General features: G+C 42.1%; 1 protein-coding gene across 2 annotated transcripts; it reads right to left on the reverse strand.

The window, feature by feature from the left end:
* Nucleotides 1–410: 410 nt before the first annotated feature.
* trim46b (tripartite motif containing 46b) lies at nt 411–13,677 on the reverse strand. 2 transcript variants are annotated; one of them, XM_018685089.2, is made up of 12 exons: nt 13,254–13,677; nt 10,167–10,428; nt 9,681–9,870; nt 8,999–9,197; nt 8,368–8,514; nt 8,139–8,234; nt 7,541–7,794; nt 6,440–6,561; nt 5,849–6,187; nt 2,953–3,182; nt 2,765–2,832; nt 411–1,982 (listed from the first exon to the last, which is right to left on the reverse strand). In XM_018685089.2, the coding sequence occupies exons 1-12, from the start codon at nt 13,344–13,346 to the stop codon at nt 1,535–1,537; spliced, it is 2,448 nt and encodes an 815-aa protein (XP_018540605.1). In that variant the 5' UTR covers nt 13,347–13,677; the 3' UTR covers nt 411–1,534. The 2 variants fall into 2 exon arrangements, with proteins under 2 accessions (XP_018540605.1, XP_018540607.1); XM_018685091.2 differs by lacking the exon at nt 13,254–13,677 and adding an exon at nt 12,343–13,058.
* Between the last annotated feature and the right edge of the window lie 2,074 nt (nt 13,678–15,751).

Raw genomic sequence — 15,751 nt, forward strand, 5'->3', positions numbered from 1 at the left:
TTCTCCCTCTTCTTCCTAAAATGATTATTGTATGGCACCTCTGTATCATACACAGAACTTTTCAAGAGTAAATTTTAAACAAAGTCAAAAACTGTTAATTGGGAATGCAGTAACAAAAAGGTTAGGTGATTATACATTGCATGAAAAATCCATAAAAGCAAGAGACCCATAAAGGAAATCTGTAAGTTTTAAGGAGAAATTTGGGAAAGGATGTCATTTTTTCCAGCTTCCAATTTTTAAGAGCACATCGCAAAGTCTGTTTGTCAATTTCCTCCAAGAAACTACCATTTCTTATGGAAAATGGGTGCATAGTTCATCCTTCCAAGTAAAAGATATTCTGATCATTACAATAGCTGCAGTGTGTTAAGATGAGGATGGAGATACCTCTAATGTTTGCTGTGTCTTGCTGCACCCTAGTGGTGAAACAACAGTGATGACTCATCCTCACAGTGAAATACTGGGCGAAGCAGATTGAATTCTGACTAAATAGAAACGACAACAAAATGAAACAGAAGGTGGTTTCGTAGTTTAAACAATTTGTATTTATTCAGTGTTTATTTAGTTAATCTATTTTTCTTTTGCAAACATTCTGCCAGCAGGTGAAGTTTACATGAATTTAATCTGCTAATCGTTTCATAAGAAGCGCTGCTCATTAACTTACAATCAAGCAAGGTTAAAAAAAAAAATCAAAAGTACTGTTTGCGAGAAAACAACTTTTTACCGTCTGCCAATGAATCAATGCTGTTATCAGTCAAACCACACACGCACTCATGCACAAAGGGAAGTAAACACACACAAGCAAACACACACAGACATCAGACTCATGTATTTGAAATACAAAATAGCAATGCACAAACAGAACTGTGGAAACTAGTGATTAACTGTGCAGCAGAGGTATAATTGGAGCTTCTAATTACAGTATTGCCTCATTGTTCCTCTCTACCTCTAATTTACCACATTTACATCCCAGAAAAACAATAACTTTGGTTGGGATCATAATGGGTGAACGACTGGAAAGTTTTCCCCAACAGCCAAGAAGCGTCCTCAGCTGTGTGGTTAAACACAAGTTAAGTTACAGCTGCAGTAAAATGTTTGAGGCCTTTTTTTTTTTTTAAAAAAAACTCACATCATAATCATATTTCTAAATCAAAAGATATGTTAAGATTTAAGCATTAAAGACATGAAATGACAGAGTAAAAGCCTCTACAGGAAACATTGTGTGGTGCTGTATCTACATTAGCTTTATAAATGTATGTAATATAGCCTGGCTACAAGTGCAAGCATCAAAGATATAATTACATATTAAGTGCTGGATGTACCAGACACTGTGTAAGCAATAATTTTTGCAAAACTGCATATAACAAAAATGTAAGAAACTTAATTACATTGCATATTTGTTGCTATAGAAACATTTTCTCATACAAAGAAAATTAAATACAAAACAAAATCGCTGAGATGTCTAACTTTTCGCTCTAGCTGAGTAAATACAATTACCAATTACATTCCAAATTACCATATCTCCACAGGTCAGGCATCAGTTGTTATTTAAGTTAGAGACACGGGGTTGGATGGTCACCCTTCTGACTGGGGTCTGATCTGCGTTGCGATTGGCCACCAGCTCCTGGAGCTGCAGCGCTCCTCCGCCAATGAAACAGAAAGCCGGACACACGGGGCCGGAGCAATCTACATGACCCTCCCACAGAGGTCGCAGAGAGTGGGCGTCATAGAAGGTGACACGACCCTTCTCAAAGTCGAGGCACACACCGAGCCGGGGCGGCAGCGGGTAGGTGAGGCCTGTGGGCGAGGAGGGGCTGTTGCCGTTGGTGATGGGGTCGCGGTTTCCGTTCCCATGGCTGCTGTGGTGGTGGTAGCTGTGCTGGGGCAGGTAGATTTTACCCATCCCCATAGTGAGGAAGCAGAAGGGCGGAGCAGAGTCTAAGGCATCCTCTGCTCCACTGTCATGACCACTGTCTGGGTCGTAGCTGGAGAGAAAGCACAGTTTGGATATTGTTGTAATACTGGCTGCAGCTTGGTCTCCTTTATTCAGTAGGTTCAGTCAGGTTTGCATTTACATGACTATTGTACCACTTGGAGTTGACATGAATTCAGTCCTTTTAGCTCTCTATTTTGACTTCTTTTCCTCCTTTTTAAACTGGTTTTCATGCACTCTCTATCACAGCATGTGTGTTACAAATGGTTCAGGTTGGTGGGAGTCCTGTTCTATGCCTGTCATACCTGGTAGTTTATTGGCATTTGTGACAGTAAATATACAAAAAAATCAGTTTCAAACAAATTCATAATCCTATTTTTGGGGCAGCTGTGGCTCAGGAGGTAGAGCGGGTCACTCACTAATTGGAAGGACACTGGTTTGATCCCTAGCTCCTCCAGTCCTCAGGCACATCAGTGTGTGTGTGTGTGTGAGTTAGAGCACTGTGTATGTAAAAACAAGCGCTGTATGAATGTGTGTGTGAATGGGTGAACATGACCAGTAGTGTAAAGTGCTTTGAGTGGTCAATATGACTAGAAAAGCACTGTATAAGTACAGTCCATTTACCATTTGTGTCTTTATTTTCCACTTAAACACAAATATGTTTATTTCATACCAAATTAAAGTTTCAGTTTTCTCAAATTAGCCAAGCTACTCCACAATCTTCCCACGTACCACAGAAGTAGTGACCACACTTGACAAAGAATGACTGTACTATTACACACCATTTCTTTTATTTGTGTTAATTAACTTCCATTTCATATGACTGCTACTCACCGTGGACTGGCCATGTCTTGTGGAAGGTGAAACCACTCCTGTAGTTTGGATTCTAGACCAACTCCCACCTGTTTGAAAGAGAAAAAACAATGAATTTGTAATTAAGTAAACATTTGTCTTGTAGCACTTACAGGAAGTACATACACAGTACTTAAAATATGTAAAATGTACTACTGGAATTAACTTGCCTTCACTAAGTAAGAGCCAGGCTCCACTGAGCATGCCCAGTAGTGACGTCCCTGCGTAATGGCTACATCTCCGACCAGGAGGTCTGAAGTCAGGTGACAGGAAGTGAGGGCGTGGTCGGCAGCCTGCAGCAGAGAGAGACCAGGGACGCTACGAGCGCAGCGCTGCTCTTTGCTGACCACCAGCCGGTCGGCATGGAGACCCCAGCGGGAGTCCAGGTAGAAATTGAGCACTGGTAGGGAGGACACGGCAGAGAAAAGGGTAGGGACAGAAAACAGAGAGAGTGAAGGGAGGGAAGAAAACATGAGGGTAAAGAGAGGACAAACAGACAGGTGCATTCAGTAATTACATATAGGGGTTTGAGAAGCATCAGGAGAGGTTTGGGAGGCAACAGAGGGAAAGTGATACAGATTTACAGTCAGAAAGCAGCAAGGAGGAGAGAAATGAGGAGAATCATAAACAGTTGAGAGGAGAGACTAAGGGGAGGAGAACAGAGAGCAGGCATGCACCTCCTCCCACCAGCACTGGAAGAAAAACGGACACTGATCTATACATCGATGACTCAGGGAGTAAAATACAAAAGGTATCGCAAAGAAGCTCTGGCTGTGGGGAGTGCAGATTTTTCAAGAGGAAGTACAAATTTACAGAGGGAACATACGCAACAGCAGGAAGGAAAAACAGCCTTCAGTACAGGGACACAAGGAATTCACTCAACTCCACCATTAAAAAGCCCTGGATCTGAATCTGATCCATGTTGTTAAGCCTCAGGTCTTAACAAACCGCAAACCTCATCATCAGCGCTCGGACAGATCCCGTTATGGGAGGTAGTGGGAGACGGAGGGGGTGAGCGGGTGTCTAGATGGGAGGAGGTGGAAGAACAGTGGATGCATGGGATGACCACAAAGAGAGAAAGAAGGAGAGGAGATAATTATGCCGCATGGGGTGCAGAGGGGTGGTCAGGAGGTATGAATGCACTTCTTACGTTCCGTAGGAGGCATGTAGGTTGGCAGCGTGGAAGTAGAGCAGAAGTGGATGACAAGTACAAAACTGTGAAATGGAAATAATACATGAGAGAAAGATGAGGAAACAAAGAGTAAGAAAGTGAGGATGTGTTGAAAGTGGAGACAGGTGGGACAAAAATTGGTAAAAGAAGATGGGAATGGGTAGAAAAGAAAGAGAATGAATTATTAAGTGTTTCACCATGGTAACCATCCTAATGCTTTTATTGTGACTGATAAATAATAGGTGTGAAGAGATGAATGGCTCCTGGGTGACAGCAACTACAGCTTGCTGTGTGGATATAATGAGTTTTTTTGTAGCTGTCATGCACTTGTTACTGATTTATGTGGCTATAAGTCATTAATCAAAAATAGTAGGCTCTTGCATTATTGGTAAATGTTTAAAAATGACATCTTCTCTTTTTTTTAGCACTAACGAGTAAAGGGATAATCCCAGTTTATTGTGATGTTTTAGGTTTAGATTCATAGTTTTGGCCATCTTTCCCAATACAAAAATAGGAGTGTCATTAGGAAATTAATTGACAAGAGCTGAGAATACAACCAGCATAGTTAAAGAGGTTCACTGAAGTAAGAAACAGGCGTGATCAGACAATCATACAAGTTTGTTAATTAGTTAATAGCTCAGAAAAAAAAAAGTTTACAATAATATAAGATAAAGAAAAGAGTTGAATTCTCACACTTGAGAACACAGAACGATTAATTTAGTAGTTTTCAAAATAGTTGCGTAATTTTATTTCAAATAACTAATCCATTAATACTTATCATTGCAGCTCCAGAATGAGACGATCTAGCTCAACCTGTTTAAGGAGTGTTTTGCTTGTGTTTCTTGCCCCATCAGACTTTATTGAAGCGACGTCACTGTGTTCCCAGATCTCAACCATTATTTTGATGAGTACAGAGTCATTATAACTGCTAGAGGTGATGGCTGAAACTATGAAAAAAAAAAATAAAATAACCTCAAAATTCCTCCAACCACTCTGCCTCCACTGGATGGCAGGGAGCATTATCTTGCATATATGGTTTGCTCTACTAGAGATTTTCAATATGTAAAGAAATGTTCAGCACAGAATCCTCAGAATCTGGAATAGAGAGAGTGAATAATCAGTGATTGAATCAGTGGCTTTTTGCATTAGAGCGTCTCACAGTGGTGACTGACCTTGTTACTTCCTGGGTAACGGCTTACTCAAAGACATTGAAAGCCACTGAAACACACATAATGCGATGACTGTGATGCAGATTGGCCCCTTCATAAATAGTACTTTTATATGCTTGTTTTTTTACAGAACAGTTCAAATTAGCAACAGACTGAACTTATAATAACCAAGGATTCAACTGAGGTTCAACAGAAGCAACACCTAAATGTTGCTACATTGTAAACCACGATGCAATCACCTATTATATTTATACTCACATTCATTTGGCGAGCAGGATTTAGTGTCTTGTTCAAGGACACTTATGGACAGGTGGACAGGAGGAGCTGGGGATCAAAGCACAATTCCTACAACTAATGGCCAACCAAGACTATCACCTGAGTTAGTTAGATGTTCCTTAGTTGACTTAGTACCTTTTTTGTCTTATGTCTCTTGCCTTGTCGTTGAAAGATGACATACAAATAAACACGCTTTGTCTTATCTTTCTTTGTTTGCCAGAGGTTCTGCATGTTGTTCATGCCGCATCACAAATTCATTGCATTTGGCTATATTGTAGGCCTCAGATATCCAGTTGTACTGCACCTTCTCGACTACCTTTTGACTGCTGATTTTTGAAACTTGTTACCTGGATTACTACCAAACTAGGGCAGAGTTTGACCTTACACCTCTGTCATTTGGGTGGGGTTTCCTTGTGGCAAAGTCACCAAAAATCCAGCATGTACTCTCACCTGGTGCAGGCGGGGTGTGCAGGTACACCTCCTCGCTGTACTCCCCGTAGCCTGCCTTGTTGCAGCCTCTCACCCGCAGCACGTACACGCTGTCCATCTCCAACCTGTCGATCACCGCGCTGGTCCCGCTCACTTCGTCCAACCGCTGCCAGCCCCAGCGGGCGGCAGCCAGTCCTCCCCTGAAGCCACCTCGGGACGCCCCTCCCGGTACCACACCTCGACGGCGGTACTCGACGGAAAAATGCCAGGCAGGCGCAGACTCTTGTGGCAGTCGCCAGCAGAGAAAGAGCTGATCATAGGCCAGGGTACGCTGGGTGTCAATCACTGGAGCCAAAGGGGCTGTGATAAAATGTTTGAATATGGAGTAAAAGTAAGTTAAATGCTGGAATTTTAGAGGTTTACCATGTCATAGTTGTACTAACATCTCCACTTCCTTCACTCACTCACATTCACTGGCATCTCAGCTTTATTAGTCATCAAAAAGCCACTGTCTCTCTCCTTGCCTACCTCTTCACTCCATTCCCTCCTAATCTTTTATTTCCCTTATCTCCATCCCTTCCTCTCCCTCCCTCTCACCACTCCCTTTCTCACCCTGGATGAAGTTCAACTCTGTCAGGAGTTTAAGTTCTTTGGCGACATCCAGCTGGAAGTGTCTGAAGGATGGATCAGCAGCCAGGGTGAAATGCTGGAGATTCTCAATTGCTTTACTCAGCCTGGTGCCATGAAAAACAGGGAAAGCAGAGTTAAAAGAATTAAGGAGGATGCGTGTTTACATGATGCTTCTGTTGAGCTTCATGGGAGGACAAGACAGACTAATGAACAGGGAGTGGTGTGTGATCATTTTTAAAGGATAAGGCTGGCACATTCTATGTCTTTCTGAGTGTCAACAAATCCCATGATGTGCACAAACACTGCGTTAGTCTGTCTCTCAATACTTTCACTACTTTTGTGTCACCACACCAGAAGCCCCTTTAATTCTCCTAAAGACCGGTTACAAAAATATAGTTTTATGTGTAAAAAGCTGGGAACTGTAGTATTTAACATATGTTACTTAAACAGAAGTAAACTGCATTTGTTGGGGACTATTTTCAGCCGCAGATTAACACACATTTGTGTATTATGTGTTTAAGCAGAGCAGAGTAATGTATGTGGGATTGACTCTAAACAACCTACATTGCCCATGTTCATCGTAATGAACGAACATGTCACCCAGTGTACTGTGGGCCTCATGTTTTTAATAGTTTTTAAGTGGTGGTCTATGTCACAGACAAATAACCTGTATGAGGTTTGGATACACAGGGAATACTGAAGATCAATTCAGTTTTGGTTTTAATCTTTTCCTGGGGTTGTTTAAGTTAAGAGAAATATAAAATATGATGGTCATTTTGAAGGGCTTCAGGTGAAGACAATGGAGTTACAAGAAAAAATATAGCAAATAGCATGTCCTCTTTCACACAGATCCACTTACCAAGAGTAATTAAACACTTGTAAAATACTATGTTGTATATAGTGGTTATTACTATAAGCTCAAACAAACAATACAGAGGGGAATGCAGATAGAAAAGTAGTTAACTAAGGACTGTTTTAATAAAGGAAAAGAAATGAAAACAAACTAACAAAGAAAGACAGAACTAATCTAAGATCTGTTCAATCAAGACAGAGAGCAATGCCAAAGATAAACAAATGGAAAACCTGTTATGAGTCTGGCGAGCAGCCTGCACAAAGCACGGCTGGTCCGTTTCTTTCAGCAGTTCCTGGGTAAACGCCATGAGTCCAGCATGTTCCATCAACCCCCGTCTCTCCGACACTTGAGCAGCCAACGCCTCGCCTCGTTTCTGCCGTGCCGTTTCCAGAGCCTGGGTGAGAGAAGCGTGGCGCTCTGCCAGAGCGGCCGTCAGATCCCTGATGCTCTGAGCCAGCTGTTCTCTGGCAGACACACTATTTACCTGGTGTTCAATAACACAGACAGACAAGTTCAAACATCTGAAAACAAACAGCCAGCTACCTGGCAATGCCTTTAAGTTTGGTTGATTGATTAGGCGTTTAGCATTTGTAAGTAGTATGATATAGTTTATAGTATATAAACATTTAGTAAATTATTTAAAACACACTGCTCTTCATAGAGGTAAGAAGTGCATAATTTCAGCATGATTCCATCAACCCCCGTGTCTCCGACACTTGAGCAGCCAACGCCTCGCCTCGTTTCATAAATTAACAGACAGGAATCTCTGCAGTGTTGGGGGGAATTTAGCTGCTGACTGGGGTTACATCCACATCCAGTATTAATCACCTCAGTCTGAGTGATGGCACTCTCCAGCTGTGTAATCTGAGCCAGAACTGTGTCCTGGTTGGACAGAATGTAGTTCATCTCCTTTGTAATCTTCTCCTGTCAAATAAACAACAAATACACACCAGACAGCTTAATTGTTACAAACAGTCTTACATTAACTCTTCACACTATTCATATGAACACTAACTTCAGAAAACTAGTTCAGATCATGTCAGATTCAGAGTCTTACCTTCAGAGCTTGGTATGCCTGAGCCACTGGGAGGATTTTGTGGCCAGTGTGGATGCGGCGCAGTTTGCAGAGCGGGCAGAGCAGCCGCTGACAGGACCTACAGTAGAACTGTAGCTTCTCATGGTCATGCTCTGGACAAGTCAGAACCTGTGGAGGAGGGTCAAATTCCATTTATTTGAGACACAGTTTACCTGAGAAGAGAAAGACCAGAGCGATGTAGCAGAGAATTATGAGGATGTGTTTGTATTTACCTTCTCTGTTTGGTAAAGGAAGGAAAACACAGAAGTAAAGCAAATGTAAAGGTGTTTTTTAAAATTACATATAACTAATTTATTTATTAATATCAGTAGTAGTAATGTAATAGTGGTAAATAGTAATGCTGAGTGAGTTATGAGGACCTTTTGGTTACAATTTATTTATTTATATAACATTTTAAACTGCAAATTTGGTGTTTACTGTAAATACCCTTCATTTTTCTTAACCTGGCAACCAAAATTAGTGCAGGGTGCAGATAAATACACCGCCTCACACGTCTAGTGGGTCTTGATTGAGAGGGATTACTTTTGTATGATCCAATTTATTGTTTTGCTTAAAAATCCTGTGTAATTTACCTTCTGTCTCAATGTCTTACCTTTGGTCTGAAGTTGAGTGTTGGTTGAATATGTTCATGTTGTGCACGTGGCGTCCCCCACGGGTGATACAGCTTGAAACACTCGTTACAGAAATTGGCCCTGCAGTCAGCGCAGCCCTTGGTGGCCTCCAGAGCTTGAGGAGGCTTACAGAACTGGCACATCACTGCCACACTGCCCAGACTCACTGTGTGTCTGTACCTGGTGGTGGTGTGGACAGAAGGCAGCAGGGAAGGGTAGGAATAACAAAAATGTTCTTTTAGCTTTTAGTTAACTTTTAAGGAGGGAAAGTGTCAAAGTCAAAAGCATAAAACAGGTGGGTGCATGAGAAAAAATCATCTTAACAAATCTAAACGAAACCAAATCTTAAGGGTGTGAAAACTGGGCCAAATGCCCAGTGTAAGAGAAACAAACAGTACTGAATGGGTGAAAAAGCTACAAGACTGTGGAAACACAGAGTCAGCCAGAGTAGCAAAAGTATGTTGCAGTGCATGCTCTGCAGGATTCTTTAACACCTTAGCTGCTGAATAACTACAATCCGAGCTGAATATTTTCCAACACCCTTTGCTTCTCAGGCCCAAGTCACCTATTCATTTACAATTAGCCCCAAACTTATCACAGTACAAAGTTTTTTGTGCACATCTTTGCACTGTTTTGGTTGAACAGTGTGTGTTTGATACCTACCTCTCCACTATACGCTCCAAAGTTAAGTTGCGCAGACAGTCAGTAAGACCCTTCTCCCCCAGCTCCACGTCTCGGCCACAGGGGACACAAGGGAACATCATCACCAGGGGTGGGCCCTCCTTACGGCGTCGCCCTGGATACGTCCCATATCCCGGAGACCGAGGCATGGATGGTGAAGGCGGGTGGGGACCTCAAACCGACAAAGAAAGCCAGTTATGAGCAGAGGCAGACAGAAAATGACAGGCAGTGCTCTCTTTTCCCAGCACAGATATTACATATTAATCATGGTTTGACAGTAAAATTAAGGGAAGGGTTAAACTAACATGTAATCACATGGTTTGTTTTTCACTGAATACAAATCAAAGTCCCCACGTCAAAAAGGCTTTGTATGATCTTTAACAACAATTGTTTTATTGACAGAAGGTAAAGATATTTCTCTTCCCTCCACCCTTGAGTAAATACAGCAAATGAAGAGTTATGCCACACCTGATCGCAGGACACGGTCGATGGGCCGCTGCTCAGCTTTAGGCACAGGCCTGCGTGCCTGACGTGGCGAGCGGGTGTTGGGTGTGGAGGCTGGGGAGTTGGGCTCTGGGGGAAGCTCTGGAGGCGGGTAACCATTTGCCACTAAGACCTCGGAGGCACACATGAGACAGATGCTGTGTTGGCATGGCAGGACCACAGGCTGTTTGACTATGTCCTTACACACAGGACAATGCAGCTCATGCTCCAGGCTCTTCATGTTAGACTGTCAGAGGCAAAAGAGGTTAGAGGTTAGTCAAACAAGATTTCACCTCCTATACCAAAATAAAAAGTTGAGGACAATGTGTAAGAACGTGCACAATCAGCCTGTGTTTGCAGGTCAACCTTGCAGGCAGGACTCTCAAATGTCTCAAAACCAGCAGCCATGTAAGTACTTAATACCCTAAAACTTGCAATATGTTGATTTAAATTAGAAATCATCTAATTAAAGAATAAGTAGTCAAGATTATGAATCTATGAGGCACTCAAAGTAAGTTTTGTTACTTGACAGTCTTAGTACTACAGACATATTTCAGTCACACCCAGCCCTACTTGAAGGCGTACCACTAAGGAGGTACAGTATCATAGGAAGCAGGGAAGAACTGAGGTGAGACAGGGCAATGGGAAATGCTGTCCCAGACAGGTGGTCCAGGGCATCATTCTTCTTAAATATGGATAAAGACCAGGCATTAATTATTCAACCACTGCACCGAGTGCATCCCTGCATTCTCAGCCCTGGATATGAACATGAGCTCCTTGGCCAGTAACCACATATTGTATGTGTTTATGATACTACAAGGTGCTCCTGTACTTTCCTGTATTCATTAGATTTTTTTGTGAGGATGTGAATGTGTATTACACAAGCTAAAAATGACCACTGGCTCAGGCCACAGCTTTCTCATAGCTCCTGGCCTCTATGGTGGTGCATATTGTCACATGCCACAAATAGCAATGGGACATAATATGCAGAGCAAAGGCAGTTGGGTTTATTTCATTGTATACCTCACTGCTGAATCAGCACCTTCAGTCTATGTAACTAACAGTGGTCAGAGCTTTAGTGGTGAAAGGCTGCACCTTTGGAGCAGTGAGTGTGTCACTGCCCAGCTCAAGGACATGGACTTGACAGAAAAGGACACACGGACTGTTTCAAAAAGCCTGTGACTTCATAGTCACTCTAACAAGGCTTCACAGAGGAAAGAGCAAGTAAAGGGGATCTGGTGAAAGATCCTAACCAGCTCTTTTGTCCTTTTTAATATCTCAGTATGTGGAAAAACTACTCAGATTTTGTGTTTAGTTAATATTAGTCAATATTTGTCCGTGCAGCACGGGAGGAGTGTGTTGAATTTCCACTCATTTTGCCAGTTAGGATGGCCTGCTTTATTTTGCTACATGGATGTCCTTGACACACAACCTCAAACTACAACCAAAACTGTTGCAGAGTACATTACATCTACATCACTGACATTACGAGTTAACTTCAGAAATCAGGACAAGTCAAACTGGCTGAATGTGCTGCGCGGGGGGGGTGGAGGGTGGAGATTTTGTCACCGTGATGTGAAGTGATGCAGCATCAGCACACCATGAACCACTGTCAACACCACTGATTCTGCAAAGGGATGCAGAATCAGTTGGGATGATACAGGGGATCATAAATAGTAAATTTCTACATGGCCACTTGGTTTTAAGAGGGTCCAGGAAGTCACACAATAGTATGCAGCTGGATGATAACACTAACACACACAATCTAACTGATGAAGGCTATGTCTTCCCAGTTATATCAAATAATACAGCTGCAGGCATGTTTCCCAGTTGAGACAGAAATTAGGCTGCTGCATAACAAACCACGAGACCCATATTCCATCTTTATACTGGATTAACTGGATGATTTAAAACAACCTACTTTCTCCCTCAATCCACCTCAGTCTCTGTGTCATTCTCCAATGTCAACTCCGGCCTGTCTATTTCTGCTCCTCTTTCTATGTAGCCTGTCGCAATTTCAGGCTATTGCAGTTCCAGCAGACCAATCTACACCACGACAAAAATGTGGGCCCCGCCGAATCCATCTGAAAATGGATAGTGCGCACTGCTGATGCTGAGCCCGGCGTGGTGAAGGCGTAAAACAGGCGTTGCGCATTCTTACCTTCACCTGGAATCTAGGCGCCATGGCAGCAGACTACGTGTATATTCCCAGCATCAAGAGAGCGCTGTCTCTTGAAAAGAGGGGAGGGGTTTGTGGCATTTACATCGTGAGCAACGAGCCCCCTCCCTCCGAGCCGGTAAGAAAAATGTATGACCGATCCACAGCACGTTATTTCCAGGGACTGTTGTGCACGAGCGGAGAACCTCCAACCCCCACCACCACCACTACCCCCTAGCCAGTCCACCACAGTCCACTGTAACCTTCTCTGCAAATTATTCATATCTGTTAACCCTATAACGGCCGATGCTCCGAGCAGCATCCACACACACGTTTTCTCCCCTTGCCTCAGCAGCAGCAGCAGCAGCCGAAAGGTCCTGCATCTCGTCTCCATGGTAACGACCATCCACTGAGCCCCCAAAAAAGAAACATGTCATTTCAGTCTGCACCCACACTGTTTTGTCATTTGTTAATTTTCGAAACACCCTCGTATCTGATCAAAAAAAGCAGAGCACCTTTTCTGCCAGTTCCGGAGAAGGATTTAGCTCGAGTCTGGTGAACCGATCGATGCATTTAAGGACCTCCATTACTGTGGGCAACAGCACTCCACACACACACACACACCACTGATTTTTTACACCAAGAATTAGGGATAGCCGGTATTATTTATCAGCTGCATTAGATGTCATTTTAAATCAAACGCCTTTATTTTAGTTGCAAAAAAATACACGGAAAGGCCCGTTTTCCACATACGGTCCGGGAGGTGAAGCACGGAGACGTGCTATTCACACCGTTAATCTGGTTCTCCGTCTAAAAATACAGGTCGCATCCTTTATCAAGATTTTTTTTTTTAAATACCTTAATTTTAACGTAGATTACAAGCAGGGATAACACAGAAACAGACACATACTCACACTGATACGAACCAAAGCTTCCATCGTTGATGTGGCTGTTTTTAAATCCATCTCTGCCATTTTAAGAAAATAGCTACCCCCTGTTTTCATCATCTGGAGATAAATCGCGATGTATCTAGGCCATAGGCCATGTGGTACATTCTAACAACTCAAAAATGTGCAACTTTGACCCTCTGGGTAGTATAATTTTGTCGGTTTACCGGCAAATTCTCCGTTTTTGTGAATTTTCAAAAGACAGTCGATCTGGACATTTTTTACGCACTAAAACAAACAAACAAATAAACACCAGCTTCTGGATAAAAAGAAGAAGAAGAAGAAGAAACGATTCCTAAAATTGACGTTAATGCCAGTGAACATCCACGCTGAATACTAACGGATGCCTGTAGCTATATTCCTCGTCCAGACATCCCGCCCCCCACCCTTGCCATCCCGCACCGGATGCCTTCAAATGATGTGGCACACAGCAGGGTGAAAGCACCATGTCATTGGAAGGGAAAGGCTGATCTGAATCCTCTGTCAGAGAACACACGTAAATCTTTATTCAAGCTGTAATGCCTCTTCGAAGAATGCAGGCCAACAATCATCAGCTGTTTACAGTAATATAGAACATGGGAACAGTAAAGGCTTTCAGAATCCTCAGAAAATCCCTCGACACCTAATAGTCGTTACATGTTCCAGGTGACTGAAAGAATACGCATTTCCGTTTTGGTCGTTATCTGGTGGACTGTATGCCCAGAATGCCACTGGGATAGCAAACCGTGGAAGTATATTTCCTTTACACGAGTAAAAGTATTTACTTATTTACTGTACTTCATATATTAAAAGTGAGAGCACTCATTATACAGAGTGGTTCTACTCAAAGTGATAGATTATATGTTGCATTGTGTAGTCTAACCTATAACAGTGCATCACATCCTGAAGGATGATCACATCATTTCTTTATGAAATCTTAATTTGCAAAGTAACTATAGCTGTCAAATGAATGTAGTGCAGTAAAAAATACAACCATTCCTTCAGTTTTGAAGTACAGGTACTTTAAAACTGTCTTGTACTTGTATTTTTGAAGTACAAGTACTTTAATACTGTCCTTGAGGAGCACTTACAGCAGGTACTTTCCACTGCTGTGTTTTTGCTCAATTATGTCCCTGTAATTCTGGCATGGTGGGAGTGGGAGGGATGAGAGGTGCCTGGATCTCCCCTCACGGAGAAAAGAAAGGTGCCTTTTTCGGTGCTCATGTTTCCTCCTAATCCTTCCCACTGTCTGCAGTATTAAGGAGTTGGTTGTTACAGAGAAACCCTTTAGTATTTGAAAATGCAAGCAATTTTAGGTGTGGTGCGTGGTGAATTTCTATTCTCAGTCATTGTGAGTTCCCAAGTCAGATACCATCTTCATCCAGAAAAGAAGGTTGTGCTCAGAAATAACAAAACCCATCATTATTCAAGTCAACGCCTTCGAATACTTTACCTTCATCCCGCATGGATGGAATACAAACATAGTTGCATGTGATTGTCATTTTAAGTGGTAACACTTTAAGTCCCCTTATTTGGTATTTACTGTAAGAGGTGTACAAACATATAATAAATGGTTTGTATGCAGCTAAAAGGACATTTTAAGTGCTTATTAATGAACAGGATTTGTTAACATTTCTAACTCCTGTGAAGACATATTGCAACCATGTTTCACTGTATACCATGCGTTTTTCCTGTGCACTTCCACTTACGTAAGGAAGACTTGAAACAAACAAGCCATAGCTGTTTCCAGAACAGATGGGGTGCCCATTTTCAGAGTTTAGATAATCAAAACATATACTAATAATAATAGTAACAATTGTAATACCAATACCAATAATATTTGTACTAGTTTGCTGGTCCAGTTAAGCTGCTGCTTTGCTGTTAGGTTGGATATATTTGGCCATGACAGACAGAGTGGATCTTTCTTAACCTAATGCAACCCAGAAGCACAATGCAAAGGTTGTTATTCTAAAGCTATACATGCTTCATCATGTGTTTTTTGGGTGTGGTGCACAGAATGAAAAGACAGTTGGTATGGCACGAAACAAGTTCTGGGTTGTCAGTAAATATACTTGTGAGAAGAATTGCATGACTCTTGACAGCAGTCTTAGTGGTACAGAAGTATTATCAGCAAAATGTGCTTAAAGTAAAATTACTCAGCATGCAAAACAATCCCTTTAAGAATATCAGAATTTAAATCAGATCCCTGGATAGTAATTATTGATTCATTTACATATATAATTTTAATGTTGCAGCAGGTTGTGGTTGGGCTAATGCTGATAGCTGTATATACTGTTGGGTCGTCTAATCTTTAAAAATGCATCATATTATATGAACTGATCATGTTTTTTTATATAAAAGTAAAATGTGCAAAGCATTAACTGTCTCCATCAAACCGCAACACACACACACACACACAGAATGCATAACGACAAATTCACCTCAACAGAAGCAGAAACGCACCTGAGTTTACTCGAGATAGGGAC

Source organism: Lates calcarifer, linkage group LG3 (assembly GCF_001640805.2).
Source record: "Lates calcarifer isolate ASB-BC8 linkage group LG3, TLL_Latcal_v3, whole genome shotgun sequence".
NCBI classification, from domain to species: Eukaryota; Metazoa; Chordata; class Actinopteri; family Centropomidae; genus Lates; species Lates calcarifer.